Below are 23,453 nucleotides of genomic sequence, written 5' to 3'. Positions count from 1 at the left end.
TATGGAAGATGAAGAATATCCACAAAGCAAGGAGAGAGAGCACAGGTTCCATAAAATACTCAAGCAAAAGTACTGGATGTGCCATATTTTGTGCTTCTGAATGAGACCTTCTTCCCGTGTTTCAGAATGGGTACATGATGTGTGTAGGTGTGCACTTGGTCTGTTGACCCAGTAAAGGCTTCTCTGCAGATCCTTCAGACCAAGGACAGACCTGCTAGTACTAATAATTCATGTCAATATCCCATGATATTTCTGTTAAGGCCTTTGATCTCCAGCTTTGGGCCATAAGCCACTGTGAGATCACACCAAATATGACCCAGGGCTCGATAGATGAAGCACTGTTTTGTTGGAAAAGCCTTCCATAGGTGGTATCACCTCACAGCCCTGTGGTTTTCCGGCCTTCATCTCAAGTACTTCTTAAAGTATTGTCTTTTGGCTCTCAGAATCAGTGTGGTATGTAGAAAGGGAGAGGGAGAGGAGCTCCGGTCCTGCCCTTTCTAGTGACTCCTGTCCTGTTGACTGCAATTCCAGCTGTCAGGAGAGTTCTGCAGTCAGCCATTTGAGAGCAGAGGGGTCAGTTAGCTGAGCCTGGGAGACTCTGTGCAAACAAGTGGGGGTCTGTGCCATTCCTGCTTCATCTTTGCTGAGCTAAATGTGTCTCAGCGTCTGAAGGTTTAAAAAATAGATACACAGTTTGGGAGAATGTCTTCATTTCTGTACACGAACTTGAGTAACTTTGTGGCAAGATAAACTAATCAATATTAAAGGGCTTCTCTCCAAAGTCATTTCCTCTGTGCCTGCACAGACTAGCTTTTTTTTTTTTTTTTTTACCTAGATATAATTAGCATGAACATGCTTGTTTTTGCTTAAGAAAACATCTTTATTTATTCAGATTGGGGTTTTTCAGAGGGGAAGGAAACACAGAATTCCAAGAACCTTTGCGGGAGGGTGGGGAAGATTACACAAGCTCAACTATTCCAGAGTCAAAGAATCCTTAAAGGGCCCCTATCTCCTACTGATCACCCTCCTCTACCGACAGCGCCATCAACATGGCTTTTCCAGTCAGATTGCTTCAGAACTGACTCCAGTTGTCAGTTCTGTCTTTTCAGGTCCCCAGTTTGCCCATGAATCCTCACTGCCCCTCTCTGCCCTTGCCTTTGCTGTGCTGGGTCGCTGGATTCTCCTATAGTTTTCCTTGCAAGAAGAAAGCAGAAAAAGATGGTCTCTGGGATAGTTCTCTTCACTAGTCCCTTCAAAAGTCTTTAAAAACAAAACAGGGACTGTTTCTGACATGAACTCAATGACTGGCTCTTTTACCTCCCTCCACCCCGAGGGAGGAGCAGCCTTGCTAGGCCACAGAGGAGGACATTGCAGCCAGTGCTGGTGAGACCTGATAAGCTAGGGTCAGATGAAAGGGGAGGAGGAGGACTTCCCCTATCAGTGGACTTAGAGAGGGGCAGAGAGGACATGAGGGAGGGTGGGATTGGGAGGGACAGCTGGGATACAAAGTTAATAAACTGTAACTAATAAAAAAATAATTTAAACAAACAAACACAAACAAACCAGCAAACAAACAGCGACCAAACAAAACCCCACAAAACCAAACCAAACCAAAACAAAACCACAGACAGCTGCCAACTAGATTAAAATGACCTCTCCTTTCCTATTACTTAAAAGGACACAGACATGCTTGGTGTAATTAAAAATGGGTATTTGTACAGCTGTCCTGAGGTTCATGCTCCATAAAAGGATTGACTTCTGACCTTGCTGCCTGAGTCCTTCCACAGAAAACAGTCAAGCTCTTCATCTGGGCAGAGCCGGGCTTGGGTTTTGGAACAGGCCGTGCTAACTTTGCCTCGATACCCTTTTTGCATTTGGGATGTCAGTAACAGAGAGGAACAGAGCAATGCAGCTGAACTTTGAGCTACCTTGCCCACAAATTTTGTTTGTGTGTGTGAGGGGGGAGGGGGGCTGCAAGGCCTTGAAGGCTATTTCAAGGAGTTTCTGAAAATGCCCCCAGGGAAATGACAAGAATCCACCAGTGTAATTTGTGACTTTGGCTGAAGCTCATGGCACGTTGATGTCCAGGTGGGATTTTGTCACCCCAGAACTAGGGCCTTCCCTGCCTCAAGGGGTCCTTTGCTGTCATCTTTCAGGGAAAAAGGGGGTGGGGTATCTGGGGATAGATACATCCGCACAAAGCTCGGTTTCCCACCAAAGCTCAGAGAGGCGGAAGAACCGGAGCTCAGCATCTGGCCGATGTTCAAGCGTTCGCTGAGCAGGCTTCAGGCAGCTTTTGGTCATTTTGAGCCCTTTCTGCCTGGAAGTGAATGCAGGGGCCAGCGAGGGTCACCACCTGCGGGCCGGGGGCGGGGCGGGCCACACACGCAGAGACCGGGGAAGAGCTGGGAGTTAGAAAAATGTGACCCCGCGACCCCAAACGCCGCCAGGCTCCCTCGCCTGCGCTCCACCTGCTCCTCAGCGCCCAGCTGCTAGCGGACCATGGCCAGCCCTGCGCCCTTAGTGGCTTCCATCAGCCACCAAATGGTGGCTTTGCAGACACTGCAGCTGCTTCAGCAGGAGTGGGGCTGGGGCGACGGTCCTAGCGCCCCCGGGAGCCCGAGCGATCCGGACCACGTGCCCATCGCCCCGGCTCGTAACTCAGGCCAGATGAGGACCCGGCGGGGGCTAGGGCGAGGGAACACGGGATCGCGGGGCTCCCCCGAGGCAGGGGGACTGAGGGGAGCAGAGGGGGGCGCCGAGCTGCTGCCCTTCCCCCGGGACCGCGGGCCCTGTACCCTGGCGCGGATGGCGATGCGCAGCGCGCTGGCCCGCGTGGTGGACTCGACCTCGGAGCTGGTCAGCGTAGAGCAGACTCTGCTTGGGCCTCTCCAGCATGAGCGGCCCTTCCCCATCCACCTAAAGGTGAGTTTGCCCCGCCTTCCCCTAGGCCTGCAGTGCCTGGATGAAGTGACTGGGTCCCCCGGAAGTCCGAGCAGGGTGTGGTCAGTCTGCTGTGTGCGGGGAAGGGGGCAAAAGGAGACACATGTGGGACAGGCAGGTTGAGAACCAACAGCCCGGGGTCTGCCAGACTGTGGAACTAGACCTGGACCAGGACAGCGTGCACCCTCCTATGTGTGTGTGGAGGGGGGGTGGGGCGGAGAGGGTGGAGTTGGGGGAAGGGACAGGTGTATATGTAGGGGAATGCAGCAGAATAAGGAGGAAGCCTTGTAAGACCTACCTGTCACATTTTTCTACCTATGGAGGTCAGCTGCCCTTACCTCTTCCTCCAAGCTTACATTCAATCCTTCAAAGCTTGAAGCACACTTTAAGTCCCTAGCTGCAAATATTATGACAACATCCTCTTTGTTTATTTAAAGTTCCTTCACACTCTCGTGAATCACGAGTATTTTGCATAAATCCAGTTCCCCACAGAGCACAGAGACCAGACGGAGTCAGCCTAAATCCTCATCAAGGGGGCTTAGGGCAGGTGGTCTCAGATGTTGACAGGCTTGCTAAAAGCAGCAGGGACTCCTGCTGAGTCAGATCTGTGTGGGGCAGAGCTGGGAAGAGACCTGAGCTGAGGTAGGTTGGGGTCTAGTGTTTGGGGGTCCGGTCCTGGCCTTGCCATTAACTAACCTAATTGTGCTGGTTTTATTAACTTGACACAGCTAGGGTCATCAGAAAAGAGGGAACTTCAGGTGAGTCTGTGGAGGCATTTTCTTGATCCTCAGTTGATGGGAGAAGGGAGTAGAGGGGAGAACCCATCCCCCACTGGACAGTGCCACCCCTGGGCTGCTGGTCCCGGGTTGTGTAGTGAAGCCAGCTGACAAGCCATAGGGAGTGAGCTGGTAGCCTTGGTTCCACCATGCCCTCTGCTTCGGTTCCTGCCACAGCTTCCTTCCCTGAGTCCTTCATGAAGGAGTCAGGTAAACTGTAAAGGGATAATTTACCCTTTCCTCCTTAAGGTACTTTTGGTCATTGTCTTTATCAAAGAAATAAAAAGTAAACTAGGACATAGTCTTCAGGGCACTTTTTGAGACCTGCTGGTTCTCGAGTTGTGGACAGGAGCACCATCCCGTCAATCCACTTGGGAGGCTAGAGGAGGTGGGGTGTTGAAGAGAGCTTCACGTATCCCGTAAGTATTGATGCTGTTCCTGTGCCCCAAGCCAAAGTTTGGAAAATGTGCTATATGTTAAGTTACATCATGTGTTGTAAAAATTTCAAATCAATCATAACTAAGCAATGTCCAAGGCGGGTTCTCTCTCTCTCTCTCTCTCTTTCTCTCTCTCTCTCTCTTCCTATTCCTCAAGAAAAAGTTTAATTTCTGCCAATGTGTGACATAACAGTGGTTGTGATTTAGGACATGAAACAATGTGATGAAATTTCAAGAGCTGTACGTATAACTTTAGAAGCATGTTAGAAATACATGTGTGTATTAGTTGCTTTGGGGTCACTATGGCTGTGCGATTCAAACCTTAAGCACTGAGGGTTGGCTGGAAGCTGCAAGGAGTTCAGTTCAGAAGAAGGGCAAAGGTCATTCCGGACACTCAGGAGTGGGCAGGCGAGAGGCCCGTGTGGCGTCCTGTAGCCACAGAACACGAGACAGGTCAACCCCAGATGGCTGGGTTTCGGCGTGCGTCAGGTCGGCCGTGATGTTCCAAGGCTTACCTAAACAAGAACCGGAACGCCGCCGGCACCAAGATTGTGGAGTTTTGTTCAGTGCTGTGGTCACCCCTACTTGGTCATCCTTTGGACGCTTCTAGTTGGCCTAAGAGCCCATGCACACACCACCCCTTGCCAGGTGTCCTCATCTGAACCTTACTCCTCTTCTGGGAGAATTGAGGCCAATGGACTGGCGTATCTTCCTTTCCCTCTAAACTACAGTGTGTGTGTGTGTGTGTGTGTGTGTGTGTGTGTGTGTGTGTGTGTGTGTATGCGTGCGCACTCCAGAATATGCTCATGTGTGGGTACATCTGACGATCACAGATCAGTGTCAGGTGTCTTCCTCAGTTGCTCTCCATCTGATTTTTGGAGACAGGCCCTCTCAATGAATCTGAATCCCAGGTCTCTTCTTGTCCCTGCTTCTTCAGCACTGGCACTAGAGGGGTGTAATTACTTTATTACTCACCCCATTTTTTTTTTAACATGGGAGCCAAGGAGCTGAACCCAGGCTCTTATGCTCGCCCCCAAAGCACTGTACTGATTGAGCCATCTCCCCAGTTCTTCCATCCCTCTTTCTTATCATCTCAAGCAATTGTTTCCCACTCCTGGATTCTTTCTTGTACCACAGAGGAAAATCCTTCACCTGTCCCTAGCTACGCTTTCACTCAGCCCTACTGTATACACTGTGTACTTTTCTGTAGCGCATTGTAATTTAGTTTAATTTATAAATTAAGTAAAAGATTAACTACCATAGCCAAATATAAACCAGAACAGTTAATGACAATACACTTCATGTAAACACCCACCTCTCTAATCTCGTTGCACCACATTCACCCCTATGATGACCCTGGACACTGCAATGCCCGGGTGTGGTGAGGTGAATGGATTAGCATTAGGCACCTGCAGAAGGGCCTCTTGAACAGAAGCTCTGCCAACATCATAACAGCGCTCGCTGGCTGAAAATTAGCGAATAGGTTGGAAGAATATCTAACCTCGAACCTGGGCAAGGGGCAAAGGGACATTGCAAGAGTACATTACACTGCTCAAGCTGGACCCAGTTTACAACCTAAACGTTGTTTACTTCTGTAGATTTGTGTACAATTCTTTTAGCCTGTAGTGGACAGCAGGTAACTAAAGCCCCCTTTCTGACCTCTGACTATTCAGGGATCTCTTTCCTTTCCTCTTTATCCCCCTTTCTCTCTTATCTAGCGTTAGGGGGTTGAAAGATGAAAAGAAGTGTAGAAGGGTGGAAGAAAAGGAACAAATCCATTAAGTGGTAAAAGTCTGGCTACAGCTTCCCTTAGAAAGCGTTGTTCTTGCTGTTATCAACAAGCTGATAGTTCATAAACCACCACTACTACTACTATTTTTTTTTAGATCTGTGGATAACTCTGACTTATGAGCTGTTTCCATTTCCAGGGCTGTTGAGAAACACACAGGTAGGACACATAACTAAGTGGATTTTCAGGAAGTTTCCCCTGCACAGAAGTTTCCACAGCCTGGCTTTATGCTCTGGCTTCATTAGCACTACCGAATGTGTCCTTGTTGAGTGGGTTAGGGACTAACCCATCTGAAGAGAAATGGTGTGAGGTGTGAAGGCAGAGATATCCTCCTATTAGCAGCAATGGGCAATTTTTTCTATTACATTTTTCTCTCTATTGTATTTTTCCTTCTAATGAAATAAGCTTACATTTAGTATTCTCTTTGAACATTTAGAAAATTTCCAACCTATTAAAAGAAAACATGAAGTGAGTTTCTTTGTAGTGGATGAATGAATGATGTTTAATAGTCCTGACTCTTGTTAAGGTTGGTAGAAGTAACTAGCTTAGAAAATATTTATTACAGGAGGAAACAGCCTCAGGCAACTTCGGGGCTTTGATGAAGACTTGAAAGTTAAGACATGATCGGAGTTAATGTGATTTGTCCCAGTTATATCACTGGCCAGATCATGTGGACATTATGAACTAAAAGAAACACCTGTGGTTGACAGGGCTACTGCTGGGCATATCATTCTTTGTATCTTATTCAGGTGGCTGTAGTCACATTGTAGACTGGGTGTGTTGGTCAGCTTAGTTGTTGTAGCAAAATGTCTTCAACAACAGACATTCATTTTCTTATTCTTCAAAGGCTGGAGTCCAAAATCAAGGCGGTGATGAATTCAGTTTTTGTGAGTGCCTTCTGTCTGGCTCCCAAGGCATCTGTCAGGTTGTCTTGGTGTATCTCACTGGGAGGAAGAGAGGAGGAGAGGAGAGAGAGAGGGAGAGAGGGAGAGAGAGCACTTCCAGAGCATCTTCTTAGATGAGAGGACTGGGGATATAGTTCAGGTTGGTAGAATATCTATCTAGAATATATGAAGTTCAATCCTTAGGTCCCTGTAAAACAAAACACATAGTACATTTGAGAAAGGCAGGATGAGCAGAAATTCAAGGTCATCCTTGGCTGCATAGTGAATTTAAGAGTTCATGAGCGTCCCCCACCCACTTATGTGTGCATGCGTGCGGGTGGTTCCTTATTCTTGTGACCTCTTTTCTCCTTAATTACCTTCCCACAGGCCCTGCAAGTAGTCACAGGGGGGTGGAGCTTCAGCATAGGAAGTTTCAAAGTATTCAGTCTGTCATGCTGGGTGGTCCATGTACCCTACCCTAAAGATCGCCAAATAGGGTTCCCCAAAGCACTGAGCATTGGCTTGAACACAAGAAGTCATTATCAAGCTAATAGTAATAGCAAGCATGTGATGGACATGTGCTCCCAAAGGGAACACAGAAGTGTCCAGGACACCAGAAGGTAACCAATCTGAGCTGCAGAAAAGATGACCAAGCCAGTTTTGAAGTGACCCTAAGTTTTGTCAGGCTTCAAGAATTAAAAGCACTTAGTTTCCAAGAGCTACATCTGAAGAAGAGACAAGCTGATGCCAGCTTTCAGACACAGAACTTTCTGCCGTGGCCGACTACACTTGCCTGTGGACTCGTTCATTCCAATAAGCTCATTATGGTAACAATTGCTCTGTCACACTCAATTGCTCTCGCTGAGTGTCTCACGTTCCAGAATGTGACCAGCAACCCACGCACTGGTGACCTTGGCCTCACTCCCATACTCATGTTCTTTGCACATAATAAATGTGACTACCAGCTGTTCAAAGAAGACATTACTGCATCCATGGTAATTAGTGAAACCGGCTTCTATAGGTTTGGGAATAGCGTCTTCAAAAATTCTAGACCTTGGATACTGGAATGATTGTTGTGGGATGTCTGCCAGACAAGACCACAGGTTCAAGCTAAAAGAAAGTCTTTGTTAGCCAGCCAGCAACTACATGGAGCATTTAGGCCCTGAGTGCGGTCCTGAGCCTTTCGTGGGGTTTAAGACCACGTCTTGGGTTGATGCATCTCAGTTAGCAAGAACCGTTAGCCAGAAGTGGAACTACAAAAGGCAAAGGGTTGGTACATTTAGGCACTTTCCCAGAATGTGGACTATGGTAGATTAGGTCTTTGTTCCTGTCTTGGCAGGTATTGCTTCCTACATGGTGGGGAAAACCTGAATGGTACTTCTGTCACTGCATCAGTCATGTCAAGGTCTGGGGCCCTACAGAGGTCTGGGGTCCTGCTAGAAGCTGGCTTAGTGGTTAAAGGCACTGGCTATTCTTGCAGAGTGCTGGGTTTGACTTCTTGCAGCTCCGTCAAGTGGCTCACAACCATCTAGCTGTGTTCCAGGGGGACTTGACACCCTGTTCTGGCACCAGGTGCAAATGTGGTGCAGACAGGCGTGGTACACACAGGCAGACACTCATACAAATATTCAAAAATTGGGAAATCAGGCGGGGGAAGATTGCTCACCTTGCAGCATCAGCTCTGCAAGCGCTGGTGGCCAAGTTTGATCCGCCGGGACCCACATACATTGTCAAGCATCGTGGTGTGCGTGACTATTCCCAGCCCTGGGGAGGGTCCCCTAGGCTTGTTATCCAGCCCGTCCAGACAAGTTGGTGAGCTGCAGGTTCAGCTGGGGACCCTATCAGGAAAAAAAAATGTGGAGAGTGGTTGAGTAAGACTGAGTGGAGGACCAGGAGATGAGAAGATAAAGAAGACATCTGGGGTCAGGAGGTCTTGCACAAGCAATGTCTTATGCCAACCAGACTTGCTAAGAAGCACAGGATCTTATATACTACTCGAAGCTTCCCCGAGGCCTTAGTCCCAGGCTATTCCTGGCTCTGCCAAGTATGTTCCTGGTTTAGAGAAGGAGATGTGCACCTCCTCCACATATCAGGGCCTCAGGGAAAGCTTTGGGTTCATCTATCTATCAACAAAGGCACCTGGCATTGATCTTGGGCCGGAGTATGTTAGCATGTGCATGCACGCATGTGCATGCACGCATGTGCACACACACACACACACACACACACACACACACAGATGCACACTTGTGTGCAGGCTCACGCACACCTTATGAACATTACTGCTGAACAAATAAAAATTCCTGGTTGGCAGTAGCCACTTCCAAGGGGACGACCTGCTATTTGAGACAAAATTGTGCTTTTGTGGCCCGGTATCAAGTTTATTTATAGTTTTACAATAGTTTATAGTGGATATAACGTGAAAGTCAAGGCAGGAAAGCTTTCTGAAATGAAATTTTGGGGAAAGAGACCAGAGAGGCTTTAAGACAGTTCTGCTTGGCCCCTGGACAGAGACTTTGTAGGGTCTGATTGCCGTGAGCTCACCTGAGTCTTGTTTCTACTCCTCACAAAAACTTTTCTCTGGGCTTTCCCACAGAAAATGGTGCCGTACCCAGAGCCAAAGCATGAGGTGTTTCACCATGGCCCACTACAAGTGAAAAGGCTTCATTTTCTCTCACCAATGATGGCGGGCTTTTTGTTTTGTTTTGTTTTGTTTTGTTTTGGTGATTGATACATCTCTGACTCTCCCCTGGGTTTTCCCACTGATACACAGTTACTTATCTATTTGAGAGTGGCCTTGGGCTCAGGGCCTGAGAACTTGTACTTACAAGGCAGATGTTGATGAGCCAGTGAGATTGGGGCAGTTTCCAGATGTCCACAGTCTTCCTCTATGGCGGAAAACACACCATCCTCATTTCACTGATACATGTGCTGTGGAGAATCCCAGTGGGTCTGGGGTCATGCTCATTGTCAGCCCTGCCCTTTGCTGCAGAGGAGGAGCTGGTGGGCTGGCTAGGCAGATGTTTAAAGGCAAGGTGCTCCCCAAGAAACCCAGGAAAGGCTTATTTTTTCTCTCTGCCTCCGCCTTCATATATATATATATCCATTTATATCTCCGTCTCTGAGTCACAGCCTTCTCATCAGTTTTCTTTGTCACCCTCTCTGCCTCCGTTCCTGTATTTCCTGCTCTCTGTAGATAACCTTTTGGAAGGGATGGAGGGGAAAACAGGAAGAAAGATGCTGGTGAGATGGTTCAGTCAGGAAAGGCATGGGGGAGATCTGGGCTCAGATCTCCAGAACCCAAGGAAAAGCCAGGCTGGCAAGTTCCTGTAAGCCCAGAGCTTGGCTGAGTAGAGACAGGTGGATGCCTGAAGCCTTTAGGCCTGTCGGTCTAGCCAATCGGAGACTTCCCCTCCCCCAGTAAAGGTGAAGAAAAATTGAAGGAAGACTCCTGATGTCCCCTTCTGGCCTCCATGTGTGCATAGATGCCCGCTATGCATGTGCATCCATGCACACGATTAATATACACAGGCGTATGACACCTCCAATACATGCACATACACTATATCCTCCACACACATTTGCACACACACATGAACATGTACCCATGCACGCTTGTAGGTTATTTAAGCATTTAAGAGCCTGTGACATCACACTATATTTTTGGATTTATTACCCATCAATGCTGCCTTCAGAAGACAAGCTCTGAAGCTGTCTCCTGCTGACGAGATGGCTCCTGTCCTCAAGCCTTCATTTCTGAAGGGGATATTTCTTTTCAGTAAGATTCAGGAAAGGGGTTAACTTCTCCCTTTTATGGGCATTGCAGCTACAATGAGCTTGAAGTCATATTTCTTTTAATGTTTCTGAAAATGCTGTTTAAACATTCCAGGAATATGCATATTAATAAACACAATGTATGATGCAAGAGGGTCCCAGGGCAACAGTGTTCCGAAGAGCCCGCCCCCTTCATTCTGAATAAGAGTGGAGAGCTCACCAGGAAGGGAGGATGCCCCTGGGCAGGCCACTGATTAGCAGGGCTGGCTTTACACAGTATAGACAGTTCTCTCTGCCAGCTATTATTAATGATATTTTACAGATGAGAAAATGGGTCTTCCACAGGAAAAAAAATGGATTATTAAAGGGCAGAACGAGGGTACTGATGGCAATGTGTTGCTCTCAAGCGGATGAGTTCTACCTGCTCAGAGGGAGGCTCATCCTCACACTTATGAAGGCCACGTTGAGTGACATATTCACAGGTGCTTGGAATTGTGGGATGTTACCATCTTTGGAGAAGGCTACTGTTTTACCTGTTATAGGACAGAGTTCTGCTAGAAATAGGGGAAAAAAACCACCCAGTTTTTTTTTTTTTTTAAATAGTATTAGACCGGAGAGATGGCTTAATGGGTATAAAACCTTTGGCATGCAAGCCTGATGACTTGAGCTTAATCCCCAGAACTCATGATAGAAGGAGAGAATGAACTTCTGAAAGTTGCTCCCCCATCCTCTGCGTGTCTTCTGTGGAAAGTGCACAGCAGTGTGTCACATGTGAGTAAGCACTAATGTGCATCCAGGAGCACACACACATCACACACACACTTACAGTAATGAAGGATGAATTAATGAAACTGTAATCTCCTTCAAGTCATTTCATTGTCAGAGCATTGGTGTCTCTGTATGAAGTTTTGACAGTAACGCTTGGGGCACACAGTAGAAAGGATTCACCCAGCTTTGTAGGGACCCCGGGCTGGGCATTTATTCTAAGTGTGTAAAAGTCTGTTCTTCAAGAGGATCCAGGCTTTGTGATGTCCCCATGGACCTCTGCCATGTCCCATGTGGCTTGGGTCCAGGACACCTGGTTAGGAACAGTGGGAGAATGAAGAAATGTGTGCATGTAGATCGAAGCTGTGACAAGGCAGGGTTCTGACAATGCTGCCTCAGTTTGGAACCTCAGCATGTTTATTAGGTACAGCATAGGGGGAGGAGTTAGCTAGCCCCATGTCTGTGGGCAAGCACTCTCAGGCTACAAATATCTGGAGGAGGGACTCACAGTTGGCAGGTTTTGCATATGCTGACCAATGGTCTATAAATACTTATGTATACAGGCTCCCTAGGAGAGCTTTGCTAGCCATCTTGAGCTCGGCCCTTGTGGGTAATGGCTTTGCCTCTTGTCCCCAGGGCACAAGGTCTTGGGAGTCCTCAAAAGGATATGACAGGACATACCCAGGTCAAAATGCACACTCATTCAGGGCTTTCTCCTCTCTGTACAGAGCTCTTCGGTTTTCATTGCATGTTTGGGCAGATGATCTTGTGTCCATTCTCCTCACTGGGTTATCAGCTCTTTAGAGACAGGGAAAGTGTCTCTTTGACCTTAGTGTAGTAAAGTCACACAGCTTGGTGGATATGTTGAATATATTTGCTATTTTATTAGCTGAGTTAAACAGGCTTAGACTGGTATCCTAGCAGATTAGTTAAGACATGGGAGGGGACTCTCAATGCACTTGGAAAGGTCAGTGCTGCCTTCTGTTTGGGCTACTGTAGCCATCGATGTATTTCATAGGCAGAGTCTGGAATTACAAAATGCTTTAGAGGCTCCCCAAACTGCCTTCAGTTGATTGGCCCTGTAGTTCTAACTCTGGCAAAGTGCTCAAAGCACTGTAGCATTTTTCATCATTTTTTAGAGTGTCTGGGACTCTGTATATTGTAGTCACAAGAGAATGTGGTTTGTCATTGAATGGAAGACACCGAGAGTGAGGTCATGGCCAGTCTTGATCATGTGTGTTTCTACTGAAAGCCACAAAGCATTTAATGAGCCTTGACCTCCTATCTTGGGATTCCAGTTTTCCTCTGTAGGAGCAGCAGTTGGTTGATTGGAGACAGTGATTGGTGTATTTAGAGTTGGCATTCAGCCCTTCTAGAAAGGAAGAAAAGAAACCACCTGTTTTATTTCTTCCTCCCCTGGAGTAAGAATCACATGGAAAGCCAATTCCTAATCACTTGTTTTCTTTGACTGTTACTGTATTTTAGAAAGGGCTAAGAGGAAAAATTGTACTAGAATAATAAAATAAAGAAACCTTGCAAAGTTCACCAGAAGTCTGCAATATGTCCAGGCCATCGGGAACCATCTGTAAACTTTCATAAATTTCCCCGAAGATGCCCTATTTGAGTGTTTACCTAAGTAAATGTGAAATCGACCTCGGGTTTCAGGCCCATGGGTTTATTTTCAGAGGCATTTTAATCTTGGTTAGGGATGAACAGGCATGCATTAGCACAGGTCTCACTGTTCCCTTGGCATGCCTTCTTTGATTCTTCCACTTTGTACTTAGATTGGATTCCTTCTGTAGAGCAAGAGGACAGTTTCCCTTGATGTGGCTTTGGGGAAAACAGTCTGTAGTGACTGTCTCGTTCTAAGCAATATGCTTCTGCAGTCCAGGTTGCCCCATCAACTATGAGAAGATGATCCTAGGAGACTCTGACATCTTCTGAGCAGAGATGAGAAACACATGAAGGCAGGAAAGCAAGAATGCTGGCCAGAGAAGGTTAAGCCAAATTCTGTGTCTGGGCATACTAGCATCCAGGGACAACAGTACATTCTCCTGCCTCAGTTCCAGCCACTCACATTGGCCCTGCTGCACAGAAATAAATCACCCTTGTTTTATTTTCTAGGAAATGCTGACAAAATAAGCAGAGGCCCAAGTCCTTCTCACTCAGGTGACAGCCTTTTCTTTTGGAGGGAAATAGTTTACTCTTCCGTGCAGAATTAGAAAGAAATCTTGGCCCCTCACTGTCTCAGTGACTTAAAGTCATGTGGCCAGGAAAATTTATAGAAGAAAGAATTTATTGGGGGCCTACTGTTTCAGAGGCTGAGTCCATGACTATCATGGCAGGAAGCATGGCAGCACGCAGGCAGGCGTGGTGCAGGGGCACTCCCTGAGAGCTTATGTGCTGAGGCAACGGTGATGAGGCAGAGAGAACAGGAGCTTGTTAGGTCCGGGAATTACTGAAGGAAAACCTCAGACTCAGGTAGAATGCAAAATCACAGAGCATTTATTCTGCAGAAATTTACCGATTGGTAAGGAAGAAAAAGGTCCTCTCAAACGTCCTGCTATCTTGGTTAGAGGTCTCTGGCGATCCCCTTCCGGGCCACCAAAAGTTAAGTCTGGGAATCGCTGAAGGAAGACTTCAGATTCAGATAGTATGCAAAAGCAAAGAGTCCTTTATTAGGCAGAAATTTCTAGCATGCAGGGGCCACTATTCCATAGAATGGTGACTCTGAGGTGAGCACGCAGGCTCAATTGAAAGACAGAGGATTTCCCAGTGTGGTTAGGCAATCTTAATGTTGATTGGTTGGTGCTGATCTAGGAAACTCATGATTGGTTCTGCAGTCGGGGACTTCACAGAGTGCCCAAGGTAATAAAGTATCATTTTGACTAGTTAGACAATGTGTCTCTAACTGACCTTTAATTTGATTGGTCAAGTGCTTGGGGATTTTACTAAATTATTGTTTCGGTTTTCAGAGAGGTCATTGAGCTATTGTATCTGGTTTCCATGGACTGTAGTTTCATGTTTGAGAAAAAAACTCAGGCTTGTTCAGTCTGAAACCAATTTTGAAGCCTGTTGTGGAATCAGACTGGCTTATTAAAAACCATTCCCCTCCAGTTAACTAAGTTCTACTAGCTAGGAACCAAGCACTCAAATATATGAGTCTATGGGGCTGCTCTTATTCAAACTACTTACTCCCAAACCTTCCATTAATTCTTAGTTCTTTCTATTGTTGGGGAGTAGCGGGTAGGGAGTGGGGCTGTCATTTTGTATTTTTTTCTTTTTAAAGCTATTGAATTTAATTCTTTGCTTAGAAACTTTTAGACATTTTTCTCTTATGTAAGTAGATATTTAAGTTTTCAGATCTTTCTACTTTCCACAAATTTGATACAATATTTCTGTGTGTTCTGTACAGAATATTTTCAAAGTTCATTTTTTTTTCCATAAACCTATGAATCATTTAGAAGTGCTTTTTAAAGTCATGTGTGTTTGGAAAGATAAGCTGCTTCATTGATTCTTCCCTGCTTGCACAGTGATTTTTGTATGACACAGACTTCCTGATCTGCTTCTATATCCTCTGTGATGACATGCTGGCACCAGATTCCACAAATAGGCCACATGTTTTTGAAAACAATGTCTTTCTGATTACTTGCATTGGTTTAAACTGGTCTTCTCCAATCTGTATAGTATAAGCTACATGATTTATTTTGTTCACGATCTATCAGTTTAGGTTTTTAAAGTCTTTTGAGACAGGGGTCTCACTGTGTAGCCCAGGCTGGTCATTTCTGGAGACCATGTCCATTTTGCAGTAAATTGTACAATGGAATCTTGAACATGGTAAATACCGAACTGTAAGAACACAGGCTATTTGTATATTTGTCATAACTCTTTCAGGAACAAGTAACAGAAACTCAGCTTCAGCTGGCTTTAGTAAAAAGGGCTACTCATCAACTCCGGTAGATGAGAAATCCTGGTGTTCCCTGGCGAGGAAAGGTCACTAGAGTCAGCCGTTTTTAATCTCTTCCACCTGCCATTTTGTTTTGGAGGCATCCTCATTTGCACTTTCTTGTGCAGGTTACAAAACGTTTCCAAGTAGTATTGGTCAAAGAGCGCTTCTCTCTTCCAGTTCTGCAGCCGCGGTACAAGTGACATTTGTCAGTCACCTGTCCCTGACCCGTTCACTTGACTGGATGTGGTCATTCTGCCATCTCTGATCAGCTCCCTTGACTGGGTGTGATATCCTGTGATGGACGGGGGCGGGGTGGGGTGGGGGTGGGTGGGGGAGGGTCAAACTGCCCTCCTATGACTAAGGATGAAAAGGGTAGTTCTCTGAGAAAAATTTAGGAATTGGACAAGGGAACACAACAAATGCTCACACCATCAGTTTAATTTCCTGCCCGTTTGCCATTCATTTCAGGACAGCGTGGAGTTTAGAAACATCTGCAGTCACTTGGCTCTGCAAATCGAAGGACAGCAGTTTGACAGAGACCTGAATGCTGCTCACCAGTGTCTGAAGACGATAGTGAAGAAGCTGATCCAGGCGCTTGCTAATCTCCCATCAGATGCCCACGTGGTTGCCTGCGCTTCCTTGAGACAGATCTTGCAGAATCTCCCAGATGTATGAGCATGAGAGACAGCCAGACTACAGCTGGCTCTGCTAAGAGAATAGGATCCTTTACCCTCTCAACAGTCAGCAGCAGCGGGTGTTTATGTTCCCAAAACGACTTGCTAGTTCATGGCCGAGTCTGACCGAGAGCACCTGTAGCCTTCAGCACGATAGCATGTGGTGCACATACTTTTTAAAGCTGTAGTGTGTATTTTAAAGTATGTTGACTTATTGCTGACTTTCTGAAATAGATTTCTCTTTGTGGAACTAATTGGGATATATATATATATATATATATATATATATTGATTATCCATCTTAAGCATTGGTTTTGAATGAATGATATTTGAATCTATATTTGTATTATTGTAGGCTATAAAGCTTAATGGGGTCATGTATAGCAGAAGGACCGTGGCTCTTCATGTAGTTTTGAGTAAGTGGGACATTTAGTAGCTGACACCATCAGTTTGCTGGGGACTTCGTTATAGGCAATGACAGTGAGGTGTCAGTCATTGTGAGTCCAACCCTGTCGTTAGTAACTTACCACTGGGCGGGAAGAGCTGTTTCTAAACCTTGTACTATCGTATGGTGCTGTGCACATTTAAAATGACAGTGAACTCTGGGGTACTAAGCATCTATAATATGTAAATACAAGGACGTGCCATTAAAGTCTCAGTGTGGGACCATCTGGCTGCTCTTATTATTGCTAAATATTTCCGTTGGAACAGGAAAGTGCTGGGAAAAGAAGGAAGGAGTGAGCACTCCAGGAATTCTGTTTGCACAGTCCAACGTTTGGATCTGGAAAGAGAAGGTGGTTTCATTATTATTTTATGTTTGGTAACAATTATCTATACATGCTTTCTATTATTCAATGATGACTATACCTAGAGCTAATAAAGGCCTGGCTGTATCATAGAAGACTGTTATGGAAACAACATCAGGTTAGCAGGGGCCAGGGGATGACTGTGTATATGAATAAATGACTTGGTCCTGAAAGAATTAATACCTGGATCTGTGTGGTGGGGTATATCTGTCCAAAATAAGTGTTAGGAGCAATCAAAGCTTCTTTTATTGAAAATATTTTTTTTCAATAAATATATCCCATCATGGTTTCCCCTTCCTCATTTCCTCCCAGAGAAAGCATAAAACCATAAACCATAATAAATAAGCAAAAGACCAATAAGATTTAAAAAAAATGCCAAAATAAAACAACATGAGACAAAAAATAATCTCCAGAAATACCACTGAGTTTGTTTTGTGTGGCTATCTACTGCTGAGTCGGCGGCCTGCCGTTAAGCGTGGTTTATATCAGTGACACTTCGTCTCAGAAAGCTTGGACCTGTGCAGACCCTGCGCTGCTACACTCTTTGTGAGCTCATACGTGCATCAGTCCAGGTGTGTCTGGAAGACGCTATTGCTGTGGGGCCATCTATTCCCTCTGGTTCTTACACTATCTCCCCCACTGCACATATTTCCCCAAGCCCTGGGTGGAGGGGTTTGATGAAAATATGCTATATAGGACAGATTATACCAAGGCCCCTCACTTTTTGCACACTGTCCTGTTGCATGCCACCATATTTGCTCCCATCTACTATTGGAGGCAGCTTCTCTGATGATGGCTGAGCAAGACACAGACCTATAGGTGTATAGGAATGTTGTTAGGAGTCATTTTATTGCTGCATTCTTCCAGTGGAATAGAATTATTTGGTTTTCTCCTGGGCTCCTTGCCTATCTGGGCTCAGGTTCTTGGCTACTCAAGCAGGAACAGGCATGGGTTCCATCCCATGGAGAGGGCCTTAAGTCTGAGCAGACAGTGGTGGGTTACTCCCACATCTTCTGTGCCACTGTTGTGCCAGCACATTAGGCAGATGGGCCACCATTGTATATCACAGGGTTTACTGCTGGGATGGTGTTTACCTTTCTTCTGTGGTAGTGTACGGAGCACCAACCCATACCAGGAACACCAGTCAGGAGGAGTGAAGGGTCAAGACACCAGCTCAACTTCTCCATGTTCAGTGAGATATGTGAGTGTTGCCTTCAGCAATAGGACCTTCCCATCAGTCTGTGAAGAGCAGCCAATAGCCTTGACGATAGCTTGAGTTTCCGTGGAGCCCCTTTGGCTAACAACTCAATTAGATGCAGCCCATTCCTAGCACCTTTCACTTGATTGTCCAGCATGTAGAGGTGGGGCCTTTTCTGCCCTATTATTTAGTGAAGCCATTTAGAGTTCTTTCATATATATATATATATATATATATATATATATATATATATATATATATATTTAAGAAGCTTTTACTAGAGTAAATTACCATATGATGGCACCTTAAATGGCCCTCAGTGTTACTGTCCCTCCCTGTTTTACCTTTTTTATGTCCTTCTTCCCTCCCTTGTTCTATTAAATCCTCCCATTCCAGTCTCCTTCATCTCTTTATAACTATATATTCCATTACCCCTTCCTTGGGAAGTCTTCCCCTCTCTATTCGTCCCTTAGTAGGTAATTAGCCCCTGAAGTCATGGGGCTTGTAGCATGCCTATTGATGGCTTAAAAGCTAACATCCTCATATAAGAGAATACACACCATATTTTTCTTTTGGGGTCTGGGTTACCTCACTCAGGACCATTATTTTTTTTTCTAGCTCCACTGATATGCCTGGGAATTCCATGATTTGGTTTCTTTTAATACCTGATTAATATTCCACTGCGTAACCATATCACACTTTCACTGACCATTCATCTGTTGATAGACATCTTGGCTGTTTGCAATTTCTGGCTATTACAAATAGAGAGGCAATGAACATAGATGAGTGTCTCTGTAGTAGGACGTAGAGTCCTTTGAGTATATGCCCAGGAGTGTGTGCTGGCTAGTTTTAACGTCAGCTTGACATAAGCTATAGTCATCTGAGAGGAGGGCACCTCAGTTGAGAAAATGCCTCCATAACATTGGGCTATAGGCAAGCCCGGAGAGTATTTTTTTAACTAGTGATTGATGGGGAAAGACCCAGCCCATTGTGGGTGAGGATACCTGTGGGCTGGTAGCCCAGGGTTCTATAATAGAGCAGGCTGAGCAAGCTCTGAGGAGCAAGCTAGTAAGCAGCACCCCTCCGTGGTCTCTGCATCAGCTTCTGCCTCTAGATTCCTGCCCTGTTTGAGTTTCTGACCTGACTTACTTTTGACGATGAACAGTGATGTGAGGTAGAAACCAAATATATCCTTTCCTCTCCAAGTTTCTTTGGCCGTGGTGTTTCATCGTAGCAATAGTAACCCTAACTAGGACAAAATGATATCAGAATTGTGGGGTATTTCTGCAATAGACCTGGCCATCCTGTTTTGGGGAGGTTGTAGAAGGAACCTTTGGGGGTGGAAAAAAAAAACAGCATTGAATGTTGAGAACTTACTGGACTGTTCTGTAGGAGAATGGAAGATAAGGATGTTGAAAGCAGTATAAATGATGGATGCCAGGCTTGTGAAATTTTGGAGCGAAGCAAACACTCTACTAGGCCTTTTGTGTCAAGGATCTGTAGTGTCTTACCAGCTGGCACTGAAGAGTCAACTGTGATTAACAAGAGACCAGCATCACTGGGATGATATCTTCAAGGAAATCTTTCTTGGGAGTTAGTACACAGAATCTCTCTTCTGGAGGTGGCCTGGGTTATAACTTGTGCTGGCTGTCAAGCCTGGTACTGTGTGAAAGTCTCTCAGGTGGCACTGGTTTGGAAGGCCTGAGCCAATCACAGAGAGCAGCTGAGGCTTGGCAATGTGAGAGGCCAGGAGAGGCCATTGATAAAGGAGCACCTTCAGGAGCAGTGGGAGTCGCAGGCTAGAAGGGGTCATGGAGAGAAGTTAACACTGGAACCATGAAGAGAGCCCAGGAGATGCCATTAGTAAGAGTACAGACAAGTTGCAGCAAGAGACCCGAGCATTTGGAGATGCCAGTACCACAGGGTGACTACCAAGAACAGCAGCAGCTTGGAGCAGACAGAGCCTAGAAGACAAGCTGTGTGTGCTACGGAGGGTGGAGCTGGAGAAGTGACCCCAAGTTCTTTGCAGGGGCCCAGAATATTATGAGTGGATCCTAGACATTGGGCATTGAATTATTTACCCTGTTGGAGTTTGTTTTTGCCCTGTTCAGATTTTAACTGTCTTCTGTTCGTCCCTCTTGAAGTAAGAAAGTAATTATTTTGTGTTTTATAGGAATCCACTGTTGAGAGACTTTAAACTTAAAAAAAAAAAGATTTTAGAGTTTTGCAAAAACATTGGGTTTTAAGAGACTAGATATTTTAAAAGAGACAACTCTTTAAAGTGTTTGAATTTGTATGTATATGGACTTTTAACTTTTAAAATTTTGTGTTGTGGTGTCTTTATTAATGTGTGACCTTAGGGATGATCAAAAAAGGAAAGATTATGGTTTAACAATGATGTGTTTGAGTGTCAGTTTGACACAGGGGTCAATTGTTCTGGATAGTTTTATGTCAACTTGACACAAGCTAGAATTATCAAAAAGGAGGGACATTCCTTTGAGAAAACACCTCATAAGATTCAGCTTCGGGGCATTTTCTTAATTAGTGATTGATTTGTGGAGGAGGAGAAGGACCTTGGGTTGTACTATCCCTGGGCTGGTGGCCCTGGGTTCTATAAGAAATCAGGCTGAGCAAGCCATGGGAAACAAACCAGTAAGTAGCACCTCTCCATGGCCTCTGCATCAGTTTGTGGTTCCAGGTTCCTGCCCTGGTTGAGTTCCTGTCTTGACTTTCTTCGATGATGAACAGTGATGTAGGAGCATATGCCAAATAAAATGTTTCCTCCCCACGTTGCTTTGGCATGGTATTTCATAGTAGTAGTGATCCTAACTAAGTCTAGTGATATAGCTGGATTGTGGGATAGATCTAGTCCCATCTTCCTGAGAAACCACCACACTGATTTCCATAGTGCCTGTCCAAGTTTCACTCCCACCAGCAATGGGAGAGTTATGGTTTCCGCACACCCTCACTGGCATTTGTTTTACTGAACTTGCACGTTCTGACTAGCAAAAGATGAAATCTCAAAGTAGCTTTTATTTGTATTTCCATGGTGACGAAGGATGCTGAGCATTTCTTAAGTGTTTCTCAGCTGCTTCTGTTTCATCTTTCGAGAACTCCTCTGCTTAGCTCTGTGGCCCATTTTTTAAATTGGGCGATTTACGTCCAGTTTTTAAATCTTTCTATACTTTAGATGTTAAACCTCTATCATGTGTGTAACTGGTTAAGTTCTTTTCCTAGTCTGGAGGCCTGCTGTTTTGACCAAATGCTGTTGCCCTTTGTCATACAGAAGCTTCTCAGTTTCAGGAGGTCTCATTTATTATTATTAATTATTGTTGGTCTCAGTGCCTGTATCATACTCTCCTGTTTAGAAAGTTCTTTCCCTGTGCCAAGGAGTCCAAGACTATTTCCCACATTCTGTTCTGTCAGATTCAGGATGTCTGGTTGCAGTCCTTGATCCATTTGGAGGTGATAAAGATGCATCTATTTGAATTCCTCTGTCTATACGTAGCCATACAGTATGATCCATACCATTTTTTGAAGATGCTGTGTTTTCTTCAGTGTGTATTTCTGGCTGCTTTGTAAAACATCAGGTGTCTGTAGATGTGTGAACTTATGTTTGGGTCCTCAATTTGAGTCCATTGAGTATGTCTGTTTTTATGCTGATACCTTGCTGTTTTCATGACTGTAACTCTGTAGTACAACCTGAAAGCGTGATAACTGATGATGATAACTCCCACAATTCTTTCATCATTCAGGATTGTTTTAGCCAACCTTAGGTTTTTGTTGTGTTTCCAACTGAAGCTGAAGATTATTTATTCAATTTCTGTGAAGAATTGTGTTGGTACCAGGGAGCAGGTTATTTCGGTGACAGGCCTGACCATGCTGCTTGTTGAAGGAATGTGGACTTTGGGGCTTTGGATTAGGAGTGGAGTTGAACGATTTAATCAGGGCTTAATACTAGTAGGAGCATGGAAGACAATGGTGCTCAGAACAATGTTGGACGCCTCAGCTGAGGAGGTTTCAGAGTGAGAGGGCTCAATTCCAGTCTGACTTCACCTGACTAGGCGTGAGTTTTAGTTTCCGTTTCTAGGAACATGTGATAGGTAGCCAATCAGCATCAGCTCTGATGCCTGGCTTGGGTCAGAGATACTTAATAATTGTTTGGGGAAGTCCCTGACCAATCCTGATTGTCCCGTACCCCTTGGCTAGCTGCCCACCCATCAAAGCAAAAATCACCTAGTCATTCCTGGAATTCCCCTAACTGACCGTCTACAAATAGGGCTTTCCAGTCCACTTCTGCAATGCCATTTTGTGAAGGTGGTGACCCCAGCATGCTGGAATTCTCTGCAGAATAAATGCTCTTTGTTTTTGCATACCATCTGAGTCTGGGGACATTCTTCAGTGATTCATAGACCCTCACAAGAGGAGATGAATATTAGTAGAGCCATGAATACTAACCGAGGAGAGCTACTAACAGGGACTAGAACCAGCCCAAGAGAGAGAAAGATGTGTGTTGTATCCATCAACGCTTAAAGGAATTGGAGATCTGAAGGGCAGTTTGACATCAGACATGGAGATGCAGAGTTTGGGGTTTGTCCTGTTGGTTTTAGGTCTTTCTTTGGTCTAACACTTCCTTACTATGCTACCTCCTGGAATGCTAATGTATATCCTGTACCATTGTATATTAGAAACATGTGACCTGCTTTTTTTATTTTTATTTTTACAGAGGATTACAGTTAAGAGATTGCATTAGTCTCAGAAGAAACTTTGAAATTTGGACTTTTAAAGAGTATGGGTACTGATAAACTATGGACTGAATGTGTTTCTGCATTATGATATGGCCACAAGCCCCAGCCCCGGAACTCCTCTTTAAAGACACCATCTTCATTTTCTTGATTAACATAAAGATTATCTCCTTACTCTTATTCTAAGACACATTGAATGCTTTTTGGTTTTTCTATCTGAGCTTGTGATTTCTCCCCTCACTTTGTACTACAGTTCCCAGAGATGATTAAAATCTCGCTCATCCTCTGGGACCTACCTGACTGACCTTCTATTCACTTTGAACTTTGGGTCACCTTTTTGAAAATGACTTCCTCCTGTCCTAACTCGTTTGGAACACAGCTAATGCTGCAGTTCAGGCACCGATTACACGCGGTCCTTAACAGTATGGCCACTGAGATCAGCTTTCTGGGGGCAGCGATTCTACACCTCTGCATGCTGCCCACCATCTCAGCTCTGAAAGTCCTTGGATCCTTGATCCTCGTCTCTTACATCTCCCCACCTAACTGTGAGCTATCGAGTCGTCTCTGTTGTCAGTACTCATGATCATTTACTTGTACACCTGTACATTTGCTATACATGCTGCCAGGTCCCATTGTTCTTTTCCCAGGAGTCCCGCCCCCTCACCCTTTTTGATGCAAGCAGAGGGGAAGAAAAATACTTAAGTATACCTTAT

The 23,453-nt window shown here is 45.2% G+C and overlaps 1 protein-coding gene across 1 annotated transcript; it reads left to right on the top strand.

The window, feature by feature from the left end:
• The first annotated feature begins 2,101 nt into the window (after nucleotides 1-2,101).
• Nucleotides 2,102-18,246, top strand: Dleu7 (deleted in lymphocytic leukemia 7). Its single transcript, XM_021648337.2, has 2 exons — nucleotides 2,102-2,925; nucleotides 15,786-18,246. Exons 1-2 carry the CDS (start codon nucleotides 2,503-2,505, stop codon nucleotides 15,990-15,992), a joined length of 630 nt encoding a protein of 209 aa, XP_021504012.1. The 5' UTR covers nucleotides 2,102-2,502; the 3' UTR covers nucleotides 15,993-18,246.
• Nucleotides 18,247-23,453: the final 5,207 nt, after the last annotated feature.

The sequence above is a fragment of the Meriones unguiculatus genome, chromosome 9, assembly GCF_030254825.1.
Source record: "Meriones unguiculatus strain TT.TT164.6M chromosome 9, Bangor_MerUng_6.1, whole genome shotgun sequence".
NCBI lineage: Eukaryota > Metazoa > Chordata > Mammalia > Rodentia > Muridae > Meriones > Meriones unguiculatus.
This window is presented reverse-complemented; position numbering and strand designations above follow the sequence as displayed.

Coding starts and splice junctions, on each gene's coding strand:
- Dleu7 (XM_021648337.2), top strand. CDS start 2,503: ATGGCCAGCCCTGCGCCCTTAGTGGCTTCCATCAGCCACCAAATGGTG. Junction 2,926..15,785: donor CCTTCCCCATCCACCTAAAG/GTGAGTTTGCCC, acceptor CATTCATTTCAG/GACAGCGTGGAGTTTAGAAA.